At 49.2% G+C, this 16,918-nt stretch overlaps 9 protein-coding genes across 9 annotated transcripts; 5 read left to right on the top strand and 4 right to left on the bottom strand.

Annotated features, from left to right (window-relative positions):
• Positions 1 to 1,206: 1,206 nt before the first annotated feature.
• BDV27DRAFT_152564 (LURP-one-related/scramblase family protein) lies at positions 1,207 to 1,883 on the bottom strand (the record flags this gene model as incomplete). The annotated part of the gene is made up of 2 exons (XM_032071584.1): positions 1,207 to 1,475; positions 1,562 to 1,883. 2 exons carry the CDS (start codon positions 1,881 to 1,883, stop codon positions 1,207 to 1,209), a joined length of 591 nt encoding a protein of 196 aa, XP_031932988.1.
• A 335-nt stretch (positions 1,884 to 2,218) lies between these two features.
• Positions 2,219 to 3,237, top strand: BDV27DRAFT_171638 (DUF3632 domain-containing protein; the record flags this gene model as incomplete). Its single annotated transcript, XM_032075648.1, has 2 exons — positions 2,219 to 2,673; positions 2,738 to 3,237. The coding sequence occupies exons 1-2, from the start codon at positions 2,304 to 2,306 to the stop codon at positions 3,235 to 3,237; spliced, it is 870 nt and encodes a 289-aa protein (XP_031932989.1). The 5' UTR covers positions 2,219 to 2,303.
• Positions 3,238 to 3,327: 90 nt separating this feature from the next.
• BDV27DRAFT_152566 (uncharacterized protein) lies at positions 3,328 to 5,341 on the bottom strand (the record flags this gene model as incomplete). Its single annotated transcript, XM_032071585.1, has 3 exons — positions 3,328 to 4,048; positions 4,799 to 5,222; positions 5,275 to 5,341. 3 exons carry the CDS (start codon positions 5,339 to 5,341, stop codon positions 3,328 to 3,330), a joined length of 1,212 nt encoding a protein of 403 aa, XP_031932990.1.
• Positions 5,342 to 6,061: 720 nt separating this feature from the next.
• Positions 6,062 to 7,068, top strand: BDV27DRAFT_152567 (oxidase ustYa family protein; the record flags this gene model as incomplete). The annotated part of the gene is made up of 2 exons (XM_032071586.1): positions 6,062 to 6,374; positions 6,428 to 7,068. The coding sequence occupies 2 exons, from the start codon at positions 6,062 to 6,064 to the stop codon at positions 7,066 to 7,068; spliced, it is 954 nt and encodes a 317-aa protein (XP_031932991.1).
• Positions 7,069 to 7,984: 916 nt separating this feature from the next.
• BDV27DRAFT_171647 (uncharacterized protein) lies at positions 7,985 to 9,388 on the top strand (the record flags this gene model as incomplete). Its single annotated transcript, XM_032075649.1, has 1 exon — positions 7,985 to 9,388. The coding sequence occupies one exon, from the start codon at positions 7,985 to 7,987 to the stop codon at positions 9,386 to 9,388; it is 1,404 nt and encodes a 467-aa protein (XP_031932992.1).
• A 495-nt stretch (positions 9,389 to 9,883) lies between these two features.
• BDV27DRAFT_171650 (Zn(II)2Cys6 transcription factor) lies at positions 9,884 to 11,817 on the top strand. Its single transcript, XM_032075650.1, has 2 exons — positions 9,884 to 10,046; positions 10,105 to 11,817. Exons 1-2 carry the CDS (start codon positions 9,936 to 9,938, stop codon positions 11,722 to 11,724), a joined length of 1,731 nt encoding a protein of 576 aa, XP_031932993.1. The 5' UTR covers positions 9,884 to 9,935; the 3' UTR covers positions 11,725 to 11,817.
• A 301-nt stretch (positions 11,818 to 12,118) lies between these two features.
• BDV27DRAFT_152570 (putative secretory lipase) lies at positions 12,119 to 13,597 on the bottom strand (the record flags this gene model as incomplete). The annotated part of the gene is made up of 1 exon (XM_032071587.1): positions 12,119 to 13,597. One exon carries the CDS (start codon positions 13,595 to 13,597, stop codon positions 12,119 to 12,121), a length of 1,479 nt encoding a protein of 492 aa, XP_031932994.1.
• A 769-nt stretch (positions 13,598 to 14,366) lies between these two features.
• Positions 14,367 to 15,191, top strand: BDV27DRAFT_140826 (germin family protein; the record flags this gene model as incomplete). The annotated part of the gene is made up of 3 exons (XM_032069730.1): positions 14,367 to 14,506; positions 14,564 to 14,706; positions 14,764 to 15,191. 3 exons carry the CDS (start codon positions 14,367 to 14,369, stop codon positions 15,189 to 15,191), a joined length of 711 nt encoding a protein of 236 aa, XP_031932995.1.
• A 729-nt stretch (positions 15,192 to 15,920) lies between these two features.
• BDV27DRAFT_152572 (uncharacterized protein) lies at positions 15,921 to 16,317 on the bottom strand (the record flags this gene model as incomplete). Its single annotated transcript, XM_032071588.1, has 2 exons — positions 15,921 to 16,148; positions 16,174 to 16,317. The coding sequence occupies 2 exons, from the start codon at positions 16,315 to 16,317 to the stop codon at positions 15,921 to 15,923; spliced, it is 372 nt and encodes a 123-aa protein (XP_031932996.1).
• Between the last annotated feature and the right edge of the window lie 601 nt (positions 16,318 to 16,918).

The following is a 16,918-nucleotide window of genomic DNA, read 5'->3' on the forward strand; positions in this document are numbered from 1 at the left end:
CTATCCAAAATACGGCAGAATTCCCACCTATTTCATGTATTCCAAAGTGATGTCAGTATTCATTCATTGACACAAGTTGAACTCCAGCTTTGGTTGCACTCTATCCCAAGCTGACCTGAGACAGGCCCCATTGCCTGGTCGTGAACCGTTCTTATCCCATTCTATCGGGACCATCATTACTAAATGAAGGGGGTAGCCTCCGAAAAACATTCCGTTTCTCCAGCGAGGTCATTATCCAACCATTCGGTCTGTCGAGTTTATCCAAGCGGGAATCGCGAAGTGTAACACCTCCGTCGGTCATCATGACTCTATTTCGCGTGGCTCATTTGGCGGATCCTCATTCCTATCCTGAATATTGCAGTAGGATTGTGCCAGAAACGCAGGCATTCACGCAGGTGTGGGTTGTACAGCAGACAATATGGGACAGCTTAGGGCTTCAACGGGAGAACGTGTCTAGGTTCATGCTCCTCTCACGGTTTCTTAATCCAAGGCCCTTCATTGTTGCCGTCAGTATCCGGCCCGGCTGGTTGTATGAGCAAACAATTATTCCAAACACCGAGATGAACACGGAGACAATATATGAAAGTTGATAAGTCGATAAAGTTTGTTTTCCTGTGAAAACATGGAACATTGACCCAACCACGTTCATGAGTGTCATCGCCTTGTTCAGCCAAGATTCACATGGATCATCATGTCATCTCTAGACAGCCCTTAATAAAAGTCCGATGGTTGGCAACCCGGACAATCGCCAATGAGTGTTGCATCTAGGTTATCTTAGATACATCCCTTACATCTGACCAACAACAGCTCGCGATGGGCCTTGGTGGGTATTGATATTGCTTCTGGCAGGGGATATCTAATGAACTAATTGAAAGCCGTCTCTTTGTTTGCGCAATGCGCACAAGGTGTCATACTATATAAATATAAATTGAATGTGTGTATGGACAAATGTGACACAGGTAGTTATACCAGTTGGAGTATACATTCTAAAACTCCAGTTGTAGGCAACCTGGGGATAATAATTTCCGGATCCAAATAGCGAACCAGGAGGAAAGTCATTTTATCATATCATCTGACCAAGCTATAATAACCCTCGTTGCCTTACTCAACGCCGTCGGTCCAAAAGCACATAATATTCCAATCCCGTCCAGAAACAAATAAACTCAATAGGAGCCATAGGAGATCGAAAAGAAAACGTCAAGCTCGTCAGTCATTATTCTTCTCGTCGAAACAGACACACAGGGCTGCGATCAGCGCCAGATCCACCCCTGGAGCAACCATCACGGCATAGGTCTGCTGGTGGAAGAATATCTGGCGAGCGTTGAACCGCTTGCGATCGATCTGCGCGACCACTGCCCCCGTCGCATCGTCCACAATGCTCGCCTTGCGAGACCGCCAGTTCCCCTTCATATTTAAGGAGACAATGCCGTCAGTACTGGGGGATGTAAAGGTTGCGGTGGCATTGGAGCCGATCACTGTAAGTGACTATTAGGCAAAAAGTAAAATACAATTGAGAGATGAAGTTAACGCCGCTGAAAGCCACAATGGGAAGGCCACCTACAGGAAAAGCTACTCTTGACCTCGAGTAACTTGCTGCCATCTAGAGCTTGAATAGCGTAGGTGGAATGGAGGTGCAGATGCTCTTTGACGATATCAAACAAGTGATTGCCCGCCATATCGAAGACCGATTTACGACCCGAGATGCTCAGGGGCTTGCCTTTGATCCGAAAGATAGGTTCGCCGCTAACCAGCCTCACATCAAAGCTATCCCCTGAGAGGGAGAGGACCTTTTCCTTCAGAACCAAGACCTCTGATTGTTGCGCAATGAATTGATCCACGATCGCGACCGGGGTCGGGACCGGAGGGAGTTGCAGTGAAGCCATTCCAACTGACGGGATTAGGGGGGGTATCTTGATCTGGGGAGATTCTTCTGGAGCTTCAATTCTGGACTGCAGAACGGAGAAGAACGATTTGAGCTATCCCATGGTATTTATAGTGGGAGAGGATGACTACCCTCCGCCTCAATAGATATCCAACACTACACCGAAGCATGAATAGTGGGGGCGAATATCAAAGCTTGGTAGCAATCTGCATGGTACTAACCCTTATTCGGGGCCCAAGACGCGATACTAAGTTACTAACTAACGAGGCTGAGCCTCAGATAATGTGCCTCCGCGGCCCACTATTTGTCTCTGAGAAATCTTACTGCTTCCATTGCCGACATCTTCCTGGATCGTTGGATCTGTGGCACTCGTCAACCTCCTCTATTCGAAATACATTATCTCTCTAATCCATTAATCGCGATGGATCAAATTAACCTGAGAATTGAAACTCCCACACCTCATGACTTCGAAGCCCCAATCCAAACCATCATCCATGCAGCCATCCAACCTCCCAACGCCACCTCGGCCAAAGACGCAGCGCTTGCCCTCGACGCGGTCTACTTGGATTATATAAAAAACCCAGACAAGGATCCAGGGGGTGTCCTCACCTTGTTTTGGGAGTTAATAAATAGCTTCGCTAGCCAGATACCCTATGAGAGCCCCGCACAAGAGAAATTAGTCGCCATCGTGCAGGAGCTGGCGGGCGTTACCTCGACGGAGACTATCCTCAACGAGAAATTGTGGAGGAACCTCCCCTATTTTACGTCTGAGTTTCCGCAAACATGGGAGGGTGGGTTCTTCTCTTATTGCTTTCCGATCATGTTGGAGCCTTGCAGGAGCTAAATGACTGCTAGCGATGAGTCCTGATGCGGATGATGACGAGAAGAAGCGACGGTTCGTCAATCTCCAGGCTTACGCGGCTCGGGTCCTTGGGCTTGGTCTCTCACAACTCGAAACGTATGCCATCTGGGCCTTATCAGATGTAGCAGAGGGAGCCATGATTCCTGTGCGGGGCAGTCCCGATGTTGTTTCGGCAGATCCGAAGCACGTCGATCAATTGCCGTTTAAAGCGGCGGCGGCGGGGGTGTGGATTCTTTATGCTGGTCACGCTCTATACGGACGGGATGAAGCCATTGGGGGCACCCAGGGAGGCCCGCTGTGGATGCTGCCCAAAGTCGAGAGGAAGAAGTTGAGGAGGAAGTTCAGAGGTACCCAGGGATTGTGCCTGGATCGGTGGTTACTGTGGAAGCAGCAGTTTAGGGCTATTCACTATTGTGGATCTGCCGATGCAGAGACCAGGAGAATTGCAGGCAATGTTGTTGAGACGATGAATAGGGTTGAGGGTCATAGCTGATACGTTGCACTTAGGGACGATAACATCCATTGTTCAGATCAGACTTCCAAGTCTCTAATTGCTCAGTGCGTACAATATAGTTTGGGTAGTCTAATAGCCATTCCCTGCGCTTTTACCGGACTTCCCATCTTGCTCATGTCCTTCGTGACCATGTTTCTTCGCCACAACCATTCGATCCGAATGCAGTGACACTCCAGCCTCGGTCACAATCGTATCCAATGCATCGCGCTTCAGAAACATCATCTCGCAGTGGTTGATATGAGCAAGATTATTATACCGAGCTTCAATCACGGTACCCGCCTCCGCAGCTAAGAACATCTTCTTCCAGTAGTATGCACAATGGACCAGGTGCCACTGATGTGTGGTAAAGAAGTGCGATCCAGTCTTGGGGAGCATGGACACTTCTTCAAGCGATAGAATCCGCGTCTTGTTTTTGTCCGCATAGTACGCCCAGCTCCCGTCGGGGTTTGGGCCGGATGTCTCGAATTGCTCTAGAAGTTCGTCATTTCGACAGGCGGGAGGGAGCCAAGCAGCTGCAATCGAGTCATATCTACAGCTCTTGGCGATGGCTTCTTCAACCGTCTCTCCACAGTTACAGGATATGGGCTTGCGTGATTGGATCAAGGTGTATGCTCGGTATGTCAAATCAACGAAGCCGAATGTCGCTAATAGTAAAAGGAAGGCATATCGGACACGAAACACAAGCTTCCGATCATGATTTTCTATTTTGGAGGCTGCGTGGTGACCTTCGAGATGGTCAAAGCCATCCGAGCTATCCTCTTCCACAAGGGGCTTGTACTTGGTCATTTCTCTGGGCGAATGAGGTTTCTTCAACAAGGTTATCTCGGTAAATGTTAACTCCGTGTGTTGCGATGGGGTTGCGGTAGTCACACTGAGGCAACTTCACACGGAGATATCGTACTAAAACACATAGGGTTCCCGTAGAATAGAATATGCAGATTTAGAGAGCACTCCTACACCATTCGAATCGAATATATGTACCCCGCCCGGGCAAAAGCCCTATACAACTCCGTCCTTGTCCCGCCCCCAAGCAAGGAAATGAATCCTTGTCAGATAACCCCGACGTTACATTGCAGGATCTGATGTGTACACCGATGTATGCCGGTTTTTCAGTAGTGTGTCCAATCATGGCCAAACTGTGTCTGTAGCTAACCTGCGGAAGTAGGCACTAGATCAGGAAGGCAGGCTACTGCCAAGTAATAGAGGGTTGCCGACCATGGCCAGGTGCAAGACTATTAGGGGTGCTTGGAAGTAGATGTTCCTCAGGGTGGTGGATACTGAGTCCGCCCATATAATGCGGGGTTCGGTTCAGTCTTATTAATCTACCATTACTTGGTGGGTTTGAGGAACGGCGAGAAGTACCTCAGATAATAAATTCCATTACAGGGATGATACAGAATTTGGCACGGATGCGGTAGGACCTCTAGAGACATGCAGAATAGCGGACTCTTTCGACCATGGAGACTTTCAATTGACGTTATGCTAAGTATACACAAAGCCAGTCATAGTGCATTGCACTTGTGATAACAGAAGTGACTACTCATAGAAGGGGATGGCCTCACTCTCCTCGTCCCGCTTTTCATAGAAAGGAATCGCCTCACTGTTGTCCGCACGACGCTGATAAAAAGGAATAGCTTCACTATTTTCTTCCCGCTTCTCATAGAATGGTATAGCTTCGCTATCCCCCGCACGCTTTTCGTAAAACGGGATGGCTTCACTGTTGTCCGCACGACGCTGGTAGAAAGGAATAGCCTCACTGTTGTCCGCACGACGCTGGTAGAAAGGTATAGCCTCACTATTTTCCTCCCGCTTTTCGTAAAACGGGATGGCTTCACTGTTGTCGGCACGACGCTGGTAGAAAGGTATAGCCTCACTATTTTCTTCCCGCTTCTCGTAAAACGGGATGGCTTCACTGTTGTCGGCACGCTTTTGGTAGAATGGAATTGCCTCGTTGTCCGGACCAACTACATCACTCAATGTCAGCACAAAAATAATCCCTTTAGTGGTTGTTCATACTTATGGGTGAAGCATAAGCCAAGGGGGCTCCAAGGGCCAGGAGTGCGACAATGATGTTAAACTGCATGGTGGTGGATGATTCTCGAGGAAAATGTCTCAATGGTAGTTGAAAAGAGCACAACAATGGGTCACAGAAAATGATACGGATCTATTCTCTAGTGTGTATCGACAGGATTTATATGCGAGCTGCTAACAGATCTAGGACGTGTGTTGGAACAGAGCGCGACGTACAGTTTGTGCTTAGGATCGAAATCTAGATTCAGCTTTCGACATCATGAATGTGGTCACAAGCATGATAATACTGAAGAAGGATTATACTGCTTTGCTCTAATGGGTTAGCATCTATGGTCAGAATATAGCGGATGTAACATGGGTGAGATTTTGGAGTATCCTATAAGTTGGAACATCCGAATAAAAGTCCCATGCCCCCATGAAGGATTTATATCTCCTCTTCGCCAAGCTTGCCAAGGGATGTTGTCGCGGAATCCCGACGGACTCGCCACATCAGTGTTTGTTCTATCAACCCCTTCAGGCTGCGTGGGGTTGCGATAGTCCGCCTTCATGCACCACTTGGATTTGACATTAAATTTGTATCTTGGTCTAGCTAGCTCTTCTGGGCCTCCAATCCCCGTGTAAACTGCTTCCGCGATATCGTGACCGGTACCAAAGCATAGTCTTATTCGCAGCAGCCACTGTTCCTCGCATCTCGTATACCCATTTCACATACCTGAAGAGCTCTACCACTCTTGATATATCCTGTGTTTTACATTGCTGACCCGGCTATAATATGTCGAAGGCTCAAGATAGTTTCGGCGACTTAGATGATGGCTTTCGTTCCGGCTTGAGTCATGAGGATCTAGCGAAACCACTCCTAATTAGCAATGACAATGCTGATCAACATGACCATGGCCAAGAGAGGCGGATAACGAGAGCAGCACCGCGGGCACCCCCGCAGCGCAACACCATGATGCTATGGCTCACCTTTCTAAACCTGGTATTGCTAATAACCTCTGTTGTTCTCTTGATCTTGGTCTTATCTCGCCAGGCCTGCGTCTCGCACTTGAGCGATCAAGACAAGTGGAAGGCAACATCGCATTACGGTAATGCTAAATGAATCTTCTCCACCGTCTTCACGTAACACTGACCATTTCAGCACCTCTACTGGACCGTGTGGATATTCCAAGAGTTACCATAACCCCAAATGCATCCTTGTACGACACTGATCCGCCTTCCATTCTGCGAATACCGACAGGGCCTGAAGCCGACGCCGAATGGTTCCGCATCGGCACCGGCGTCATGCCGATTATCATATCCTCCGATGAAATCTACAAACTCGGAAAAGATCCCTCGATTGCCGTGAAGATTCCAGAAGAGCATGGATACGGTGACGATGCATATATCGCACAGACGGAAGTGTTCCACCTCCTTCACTGCCTGGACATGTTACGGAAGGAGATCTCGTACGAGCATTACTATTTCCCTCGGTTTGGAAACCATCCGGACGCTGAACACGTTGCACATATTAGTCATTGTATAGATATTCTGGCACAGGCCGTCAAATGTTCCAGTAGCGTTGACGTGATCCTCTTCAACTGGGTCGAGGGATGGGATCAGCCGTTCCCTGATTTCAAGAATCAGCATGTGTGTCGGGATTTTGAGACGCTTCTAGGACATGTTACTGAGAATTCGGTGCCACGCTCCGTGTGGAAAACAATGAAAGAACCACCTGCGGGTTATGTGCGTCTGCCGGAACCTGCCCCGGCACGACCAGCTGAATCAGATACAGATCCATGATATCATGTGCCTTTGATAGACCATTAATGATCCATTACCCCTACTAGCAGCTGTCTCTGGTATCACCCGTATTCGCTAACCCCTATGTACACCAAGGGTACCGATGTTACCTCACACCTTTCGGATACAAACAGATCCATCAGTAAATTTAATCCAGAGTGAAGTTCCCGGAGCGTAAAGAGTGTTTTGATTCACTAGTTTGATCCAATGAAACCATTCACTCTCGTATTAATTATTTTTTTAAATTATTTCCTCTTCCTTGTTTTGATTACTTTTTGGGGGGGAGGGTTTGAAGGAGGTTATTCATGGTTGAGGTATGGATCGCCCGGGCTGGAGATAAGATATATATTTCTGAAGCCACAGGGAGGCATCCCTTTATCGTCAATTCGAGCAGCTGCAGTCTTCAAGCGGTTTAAATCGAGTCCAAGACATTTTCTAACTCTGGTAATTTTAGCAGATTTTTAATTTTTTAATTTTTTAATTATTTTTTCTCTTTTGCTAGTCGTTTATTAGCAAAGGGGTGGAAAAAGTGTCGAGGAAATAAAGTAATTCACCCCGATATAAACTAGTACTCCGAATAAACCGGTACATACGACCACAGGGTGTGGAAAACAGGGCTTCCCGTCCGCTCAGCCGTACTTAAGCCACACGCCGGGAGGTTAGTAGTTGGGTGGGTGACCACCAGCGAATCCCTCCTGTTGTATGTTTTTCTTTTCTTGTTTTTATCCTCCCTAACCTGTCGATTCCAAGTCGATGTGTATCAGTTCTACTATTTCTTGGCCCGTGTTGTTATTGTTGTTGTCGTTGTTGATGTTGTTGATCTTATATCCCGCCCCCACATCAACTCTCTCCACGACGCGCGTTTTCTTGGGACTTGACTTTTCGACTTCATCCATCAACACGCTAATCGGCTATTATGTGGTTCGCAAACCTCCCGCGTGAAATTTCGAGTCTCGTCATCAGTCTCTTGGTTGAAAGAGGGGACCCTTCCTTAGATCAGCGCGACAATTTACAGTATATCTGTAATGCTCGCCTGGTGTGCCGTTTCTGGGATACGTTGGCGAAAGCGTATGTCTTCGAAAATGTGCGGCTGGTGTATGATCCCGAAGGGGAATACCAATCGTGGAATGGCATGCTGGACAGCGAAGTCGTGCGACAGGCCATCAGACGTGCTTACATCCGCTCTGCCCCCGCCGATGATGACCCGCAAGGTATCTGGGACTCGTATACAGAATGCGGTTACAATGGCCTTATCAGCGACATAGACCGCATCGCCGAACTGGACTGTATCAAGGCGCTGCATCTACGGTTCTCCCGACACTGTGCCGGCGTGGAAACAGATGATCCGCGCGATGAAGTTGTCGAAGATATCCCGAGACGCCAAGAGATCCTCGAATCCGTCTTCAAGGCGATCCAGAGGCGTTCAAGTAACATAATCGGCATACGTCCTATCCATTCCCTGACCATTGAGAACCTGCAAAATGCCCCGCTGCCGGAGTTTACCACATCGGAGCTCTTCAGGAGCGTCATGAAGGACATCGACGCTCTGCATCTCATGGTGGCTGAGGAGTATGATGAAGCCGGACCCGACTGGGACACATATCGAATTGAGCGCCAGGTGTTTGAACCATATCTACACCACCAGTGGTTGGCTCCTTTATCCGACCACCTGGTCTGCCTGACACTGTCTTTCCAGGTAGGTTGGGGAACCATACCGGGTTATTTTGACGGGAGCGGTCTCCACTTCCCCAGGCTCAAGACGCTGAACCTGGGCAACTTTGTCATCGGGCACCATAATCAGTTGGACTGGGTTTTGGCTCAGTCCTCGCTGAGGTCCCTTTGTCTAGACCGATGTTCTATTGTATCACATATCACCACCCACCGAGACAATCTCCGGGATTGGCACGTCCAGACCCACGACTGGCACGAGTATCCTCTGGGCTCCTTTGGTATTGATGGCCCTTATGTGATTTACGGCTTCTCGGGGACATGGGAGACCATCTTTGACAACATTTGCACTCGCCTTCCTCGGCTTACCGACTTCTGTTATCATTACGACCATGACCCTGTCTTTCCGGTGTGCCCAGGGGCGCTATCGGTGAGCCTAACAAAGAAGCGATATACCACATTCGATGACTCCTGGCATGATGCGGATGAAGGATCTGGACTACTGGACTTTGGCGATAGCGAATGGGGTTATCCTGATAAACGGTATGTGAATCGATCCGCAGAGACGGAAATAGGTGATGGCCGAGCACTGGACGCCCTGCTTCAGGAGATCCGACAACGGCAGCAACAGCAGACTCTTATGTTGGACTAGCTTTACGGGTCATGGAAACCTCATGCGATATCCCGCCCGTCATTCTCGTGTCGGCCCTGCTACATTACCTGTTTTTGGCACTTATCGGCCACTGCTCTCCCTCGTTTACCAGAGGACAAATGCTTGGCTGAGGCAGATCGTTCTTGGCACTTTATTTCCACCTGGCTGGGCTTTTCTATTGCTACAATAGCTCTCGTATTTTAATCCGATATCGTGGAAATAAAAGTGCCAAGGAATCTCCCACGTACGCCGAGCCTTTTTCTTCCCCACAAACGAGGCTGAGCTGTACAAATGCCGGTCCAAGACAACCAACATCGATGATTTAGTGCTGATTCTGCACCCGGAGCGGATTCAATTAGCCGTGAGGCTGAAGTAATCTCAGCCTCAGAAGAAGACTCTAGAACGGGTCCTACGGGTTTCTCCCTAGATACATAGGGGGCGAGCCTCTGGCGCACTTTAGCTAATACGCTCCAATCTCCCCGCAACCGACCGTAACTTTATTTGCCCTAACAGATTTTGATTAGCGACGCCTGGGGCCGTCGGCAATATGCCTAGCGATACGATATTCCCGGTATTCCAGGCTACTGAATTCAGATTCCGGAGAACACATGAGAAATCCAGGAATGGTTGCGTCAGATGTAAGCAACAGCGGAAGAAGGTAGGCCATGGCTCTACTATAGGAACCCTGCACACGTTGTCCTGATTGTATTGCCTAGTGCGATGAGTTGAGGCCGAGTTGCTCCAGATGTACCAAGCGCATGTATAGATGTCGGTATCAGAACCGTCCGAGCGATGCCAATTTGTCGGAAGAGCAGGAACCGCTCCACTTGCCAGTTCCTGATTCGCATGTCCCACCTAACAGACCTAGCATTGTAGTCCCAGGCTCTGAGTCGCCATCCACACTTTCGAGTGATCGCCATTCGGCTCACAGTCCTCCGTCTGGTGGACAACCTGCTGCTTCTTCAGGACTTAGTACCGATGAAGAGAGGCTAGTGTCGAATTCAAACTTCCCCGCGACTCTCGACGCGACAGAGCTCGGTCTCCTAGCGCACTATATCACGCACACTAGCCAAACTATACCTTTTGACGATCTCGATCTTTACGCTCTGTCGGTAGGAGTGCCAAATCTGGCTTTCAATCACAAGGCTGTCATGTCATCCCTGCTCGCCTTGGCAGCAGCATGCAAGTCACACGGAATAGCTAAACGAGCCCAGACGCTTCTGGACCACCAGAGCCTCATGCAGATCCGAGAGCTACTGACGCTTGCGGAGCGCCACCATAGGGCGTCCCTTCGACACATACAATCAGCCATACACAACTCTGATTCGTACGATCATGTCCTCGCAAACGCGGCGTTAATGGTATTGTATGCCTCTGCCAGCCACTCCATCCGAGTACATCTTGCGGCCACCGCAAAACAGTGTGGGCAGCGGCTGCCGGATGAGTTGCTGCCGCAACACTCACAGTGGATCTCCTTTACACGCGCGGCCCATACAGTGTCTACTGCAATTCTTAACGACCTCGTGGATAAGGTTCACGGTACCATTTCCAGCTCGGCTATAGATACAGGGCCGAATTTACCGACCCCGGTCTTCCGTAGCACAGGTGTTTTATCCCCGCAGGATGGACCATCTGAGAATACAAAGCGTCTATTTCTCCCTCTAGTCGCATCTACATATACTCGAGCTTTTGAGAGCCTACGCCGGAGAGCTGAATCTACGGCGGCCCGTTTAAAGATGTCGGATCCGTCTGCTTCCAACAACCTACAACTCGACGTATCGTTGGAAACTGTGTCTGTGCTTGAACACTGTACATCCTTGGCTCTATCGACAAGAGAAGGCGACGAAAGCGTTCAGGTCCCCAGAAATCACGCCCTATCGTCAAATAGATCCCCCAAAGTCTCACCATGGGTAGCAAGTTACATGATCAGCGTGACATCAATGGAATCGCCACGGGTACTTCGACGGATCATCATGTCGTTTTTGAATAAAGCACCAGCTGAGTATCTGAGTCTCGTCCGGTCGGTGCTCGATTCTCCCTCCGTGGAGGCGAGCGCTGAGCGGTGGATGACACAGGATTCGCCCGGAACTGAGGTACCATCGCTCAGCGCGACGCATTTACTGGCTATGGATATCTTTGCTCATTGGCTGGTTCTTGTCATGTTATTGGATGGGGTGTGGTGGATTGGTGATATTGGACAGTGGGAGCTAAGTCAGATTATGTCCTTGATGAAGACTCAGAATCTGCTGGGCTGGTCGGTAGACACTGGAGAAACGTGGTGGCCTGAGAGCATGTACTTGGTTAAGCGGGAGCTCACCTCCAATGTCCAGCAGTGATGATTTATTAAATGACGGTTCCATCTCAGACTACTTAGCCAAAATTTTATACCCATGTGTGACCTTTTACCAATCTCCAATGAGCAATAGAGCCAATACCATATATACAGGAATTATGCCGGTTTGAATTCCAGATAAGAGTTGTGTGGCATGGCGCAACGGAAGTGTATTTTATATGAATATAATCTGACAGCCTCATATCTGAGTACAGTAAAAGGAGTTGTAAGATATAAAGTAGAGCCTATTGTACTGTGTGTAGTCTGTCAAAGGATAGTTTGCTGGCATGAGTAAATATTGTAACAATACACATATTCAAGGGGCTAAGCTAAAAGATTTCCAAGGCTAATAAATCCCATCCAGGCGCCGCTGTTCTCTCTCTCTTCTAGTTGAGCATTCACAATGCTGTCGGCAGCTCGTAAGACCACTGTGACTCCCCAGCCCACAGCGGGAAAGAGTTTGGAAGCACTTGATAATGCTCCAGAGGCAAGAGGCTGTCCAACTGGGACTCAACGTAACCCCGCTTGGCCACAGGTCGCTGCTCGAATCGCTCTTCAATCCACCGCAGCCAGGTCTGCTTTGCCGCGTTGATGGCGGAGAAATGACTTCCTTGCGGAACAGACAAAAGCTCCAGATCCCCAGGGTACATCTCAAATGTCTCTTGCACGGTAGTCTTGGTCGTGTTGTACGGCACTGTTGGGTCTGCTGTTCCTTGGATGACAAGAAGCGGTCCTTTGAAAGGTCGCTTCCCAGGGTTGGCTAGTTGTTCGAAAGCTTTAGTATACCAAGTCTCGTGCCAACCAGGCTGCAGGATCAGCTCGTCAGGGCTGAACATGGCAAATGTAACCATTTGGGATCCTTCGACCTCGTTCAGAAGCTTTATTCGGCTCGTGCCAAGCGGAGTGAACCAGTCACTCAGGTTAAAGGACGGATAGATCTGGTCAAGGTGCTTTGCTATCCACGCTAGAAAGCCGGCGGAGGTAAAGGACAATGCGTCGGTCGGTGGCGCGGCAATGACAGCACCGCGGTAACCTTTCGCAACATCTTCAAACTTGGTATCACTCCGACCAAGAATTTCCGAAAGGCCCCAAGCAACCGCACCGCCCTGGCTGTGGCCCATGACCACGTAGTCGCTTGAGAGTCGCTTTGGAAAGGACTCCTGAGCCGCTCTCACAGCGTTAAGAGCATCGTAAGCACCGGCTTCGCGAACAAAGTACTGGTGTGGGATGTGACTCCCATCCCAGGAGACGTCTACCCCAAGCCCTGCATAATCCGGGGCAACGACAACGTATCCAGCCTCGGCCAGCGCAAATGGCACGATGTCGGCGTAAAACAGGCCACGGTGCGTCGAGGGAGCTCCGTTGGCATAGAAGCCTGAGGTTCCGTGTGTCCATAGCACAACGGGTGCAGATGATGCAGAGGTGTGGTTTATTCCTCGAAGAACTTTTGATTGATACGGCCAGAGGATATAGGCGGAAGCAGGGATCAATGTACCGTTTGCATTGGTTGTGCTATAGATAATGCGAGACATGGCTGTCTTTGCGGGAATAGAGAACGGTGATGGGTCCGTGAACTCTTGGAGCTTGACGGTCTTCCCTGGCTCTCTGGGCCACTGGTTATTGGGCAGGCTTTGGACATTGTAAAAGTCATCCTCATGTGCTCCGCCGTTTGCAAGCTGAGACCGGTCAAAATTGGTAATCGTGTTGATGATGGTGCCCATATCACTTGTCAGATTGGCCAGCTTGAACTGATCGGGGCTGAGCTCAAAACTGGAATTCCATCCTGTCGAATGTGCCGCTGCAGTTGACACAGCTTGCCCGGTGGCCAGCTGAGCTCCGAAGACCAGGAACACAAAGTGTTTGAGATAGTTGACCATTTTGATGTTGATCTTGGCTGTCATTTCTCGTAATCTGCTCTTTGGAGGTTTACGAGAGTGCTTGTGGAAGATGAAAGCTGTCGTATCTTGCCCATCGTTGGTAAATATATATTCGAGCCCGTTGGACTAGGCTGGGTTCTGTTCGAAGCTCTGGAAGCACCGGCAGCTCACGTCATGCTTGACGGTGGCTACGCCGAGCGAGGTCAGTAGTGAAACTACAGCGTGCTACCAAATGGTCCAGATCCATGTCTTGTAGGGATTACACTACCTTGGATAATGCTACAACTACTCCGTATAGTATGTACAAGTCCGATACGGAATTGTGGAGATACGCTCGGGACGGTGTGGATCCACTCAATTATGGGGCTGAGAATCGTGTCGTATTATTAATACGCTCGACCTGCTGTGCCCAGTACAATCACAGCCAATAGGAGAACGTCATATACGCCGGGGCTTGAGTAAGGCTGAAGACGATGGCTGTGCTATGCGTATATGGAAATCCCATGTATAGAACTCCCACTTGGCACACCTTATACGTAGGAGATGAATCGGGCTGAAGAACGCTATTTGGAATACATGCTGGATGTTCAATTTTGTAATGATGTGCCAACACAAAAAAAAAATCCATATATCGATCGATATATAAGGCCCTAGTTGACCTCCGCTCTTGATCGTTCATCACACAACCACATCGGTTAAGCAGCACTTTCAGTACATCCTACTACATCCAAAGCACATCAGCCCTTTCTATTTAACTCTAACTGCCATCATGCTTGCTACGTCCGCTCTACGCTCCGTCATCGCGGTGATGCTCGCCCTTGCCCTTCCGGCGAGCGCAGCACCCCAGCCCATCAGCAAGCGCTCAACGTCTGAACTCAGCTTGACAGCTCAATTGCGGCTTGCAGACACGTAAGTTTCTAAACACGAGTCCAGTGACACAACAAACCGGAAGACCTAATTGTGTAGTGCCATTGAACGTTACCAGCTCCTGCCAAAAGATGAAGACTTTGTCTTCAATTTCACCGCCAGCAAGACTCCGGTTGCCACTAGCCAAAATTTCCCTGCCCTCGTTGGCACTGGTGCCGCCTTCAGTATCGGGGAATTGCCAGGTATTTTCCGCGAGAATTACTCTGGTTCTTGAGATTTACACTGATTCACGTCTATAGCATGCAGTATGAGCTTCCTCCATCTCCACCCTCGCGCCACCGAGCTGTTTGCCCTTACGTCAGGGCATGTGCTGTCCGAAATGGTACCAGAGGCGGGAGTCCTAGACTCTGAAGGCAAGCAACGAGTTATCCGCGTGGAGCTCGGCCCTGGCATGGTAACCATCTATCCGGCCGGTTCGTTTCACACGCAGGTGAACCCGGACTGTGAGCCTGCCAAATTTGCGGCAACATTCACGTCCGATGAGTTTGCGGTGGGTCTGGTCGCTGCAGAGACATTCTCCCTCAGCGATGACGTGATTGCTGCCACTTTTGGGCAGAGCATTGCCGGTGAGGATATCGAGACTGTGAGAAATGCTATTCCAACGACTATGGCCATCAAGGTGGAGGAGTGTTTGCAAAAGTGTGGCAAGCAGAAGCGTCAAGCTTGATCAGCTCAGCGCGGTACCTCGCGACAGGCGATTCGGGCGCGCCAACCTTCAGATGCGACCTTCAAAGGAGATAGAGGGCTAGGGTTTCTCATTCGAATTGTGATTAAGGAGCTGTCTCATTGCATAGAATAGTATTTGATGTTTCATATAACTGCTTGTACAGGTTAGGAACAAGACATGGGGCACGTGGGGATTGAGGGCCATGATCCACCATAAGATCAGGCTACCAAACTGAATATTTTAGTCCAAATAGATGAGATACATACGATCGGCAAAATGGCTTCGGTACCTTCTGTAGCATCGGATAGGCAGCCCGTAACTAGACTTCCTCTGATATAACGAAAAACAAACATAGTGCAGATAGTCTACAGTGTACAATTGAAGCCAACGAAAGGAATCATCAGCAGGCCCCAACCGATACTTATTGACAATAATGATTACACTTCACCACCTCTTTCCCTCCGATAAATCATCGTTCTAGCTCAAACAATGGGGCAGTTCATGAAACCGTCGCCTTCGTGGCGGATAACACCACAGAACTGCGCCCTAGCAGTTTCCCCTCTAAGGGCGTACTTGAAGATAAGCCGATCGGGAATCTCCTTCACCTCATCACTGTTGTATAATGTGCTTGGGTCCTTCTAGTCAAGAATAAACTCCATGGTTTTAGAGCCACACGGGAAGGGCAGGCCGTCGTAGTAAAACTACGAGGGTAACATTCTGTGGATATTGTCAGAATGCTCCTTCACCGCGACTTGCTGTAATGAGATTGACGGTTGCCGGAGGAGGGTGTGACGAACTTGTTTCAAATGTTGTCCCTTCATTGGCATACTTCGCTGCTTTGGCGTATGCTTTCGTCAATTGTCCAGACGTGTAGGTGGTGATGTCCGCATATTTGTCGGTTTTTGGGCAGGCGTAGCCCATACTGGGGAAATCGGCAGTCGAAAGTTTTGGATGGTTCTTGCCACGCTTCTCAGTCGCTGACCACGTTGGCATCGCTGTCAATGCCCTCACCAGTGATGAGATTACGCCCATTGGTGTCTGTGAAAGGGTGGGCGCTGGCAACCTGGACCACTAGGACACCAGCTAGCAGAACATTGATAGTGTATGTTTTGAAGAAGAAGGGCATCGTTGGGATGTAGTAGATATTGAGTCAATGAAACTGAGTCCGGCTGTTATGAGCTTTGGTTTGATATTAGGGACAACTGGTTTTGGGGATGATAGAAATAAAACCGTGAAGATGTGACGTCTATTTATACCTTTTAAAGAATGAAGATAGCCCATCAGGAGATCAGCTCGAAGTCCTCACGCAGGAACCCATCCCCGGTCCTGTTTCTAACAACGGGGGCCAGAATCAAATGAGATCGAGGCCAATTCCTCTGTCAGATAAGCACTGAAAGACTAGTAACAGAGCACTCCGTGATGATCAAAAATGAAACCATCTATGTCACCTAAAATGGAGTATCCTAACATGATTCATCAATATGGCCTAGCATAGATTCGGCCCCCATAAGCTATTAATGACCATCTAGGTCTTTATGGGGCTGTCTTGGAAACAGTTAACCGGGAACTGCGAGAATCAGGGATACGTTCTGATGCGGCCAATAGCTTCAAAGACGATGCTTACGGCACAGAGCTTGGGGCACAAAAAGCCAACACCGGCTTCATTAATAAGCGAGACCCCTGCAGGGATAAGCAACGACTTCACTGACTCACACCCGTAGGAGCTC

Source organism: Aspergillus caelatus, assembly GCF_009193585.1.
Source record: "Aspergillus caelatus strain CBS 763.97 unplaced genomic scaffold BDV27scaffold_7, whole genome shotgun sequence".
NCBI lineage: Eukaryota > Fungi > Ascomycota > Eurotiomycetes > Eurotiales > Aspergillaceae > Aspergillus > Aspergillus caelatus.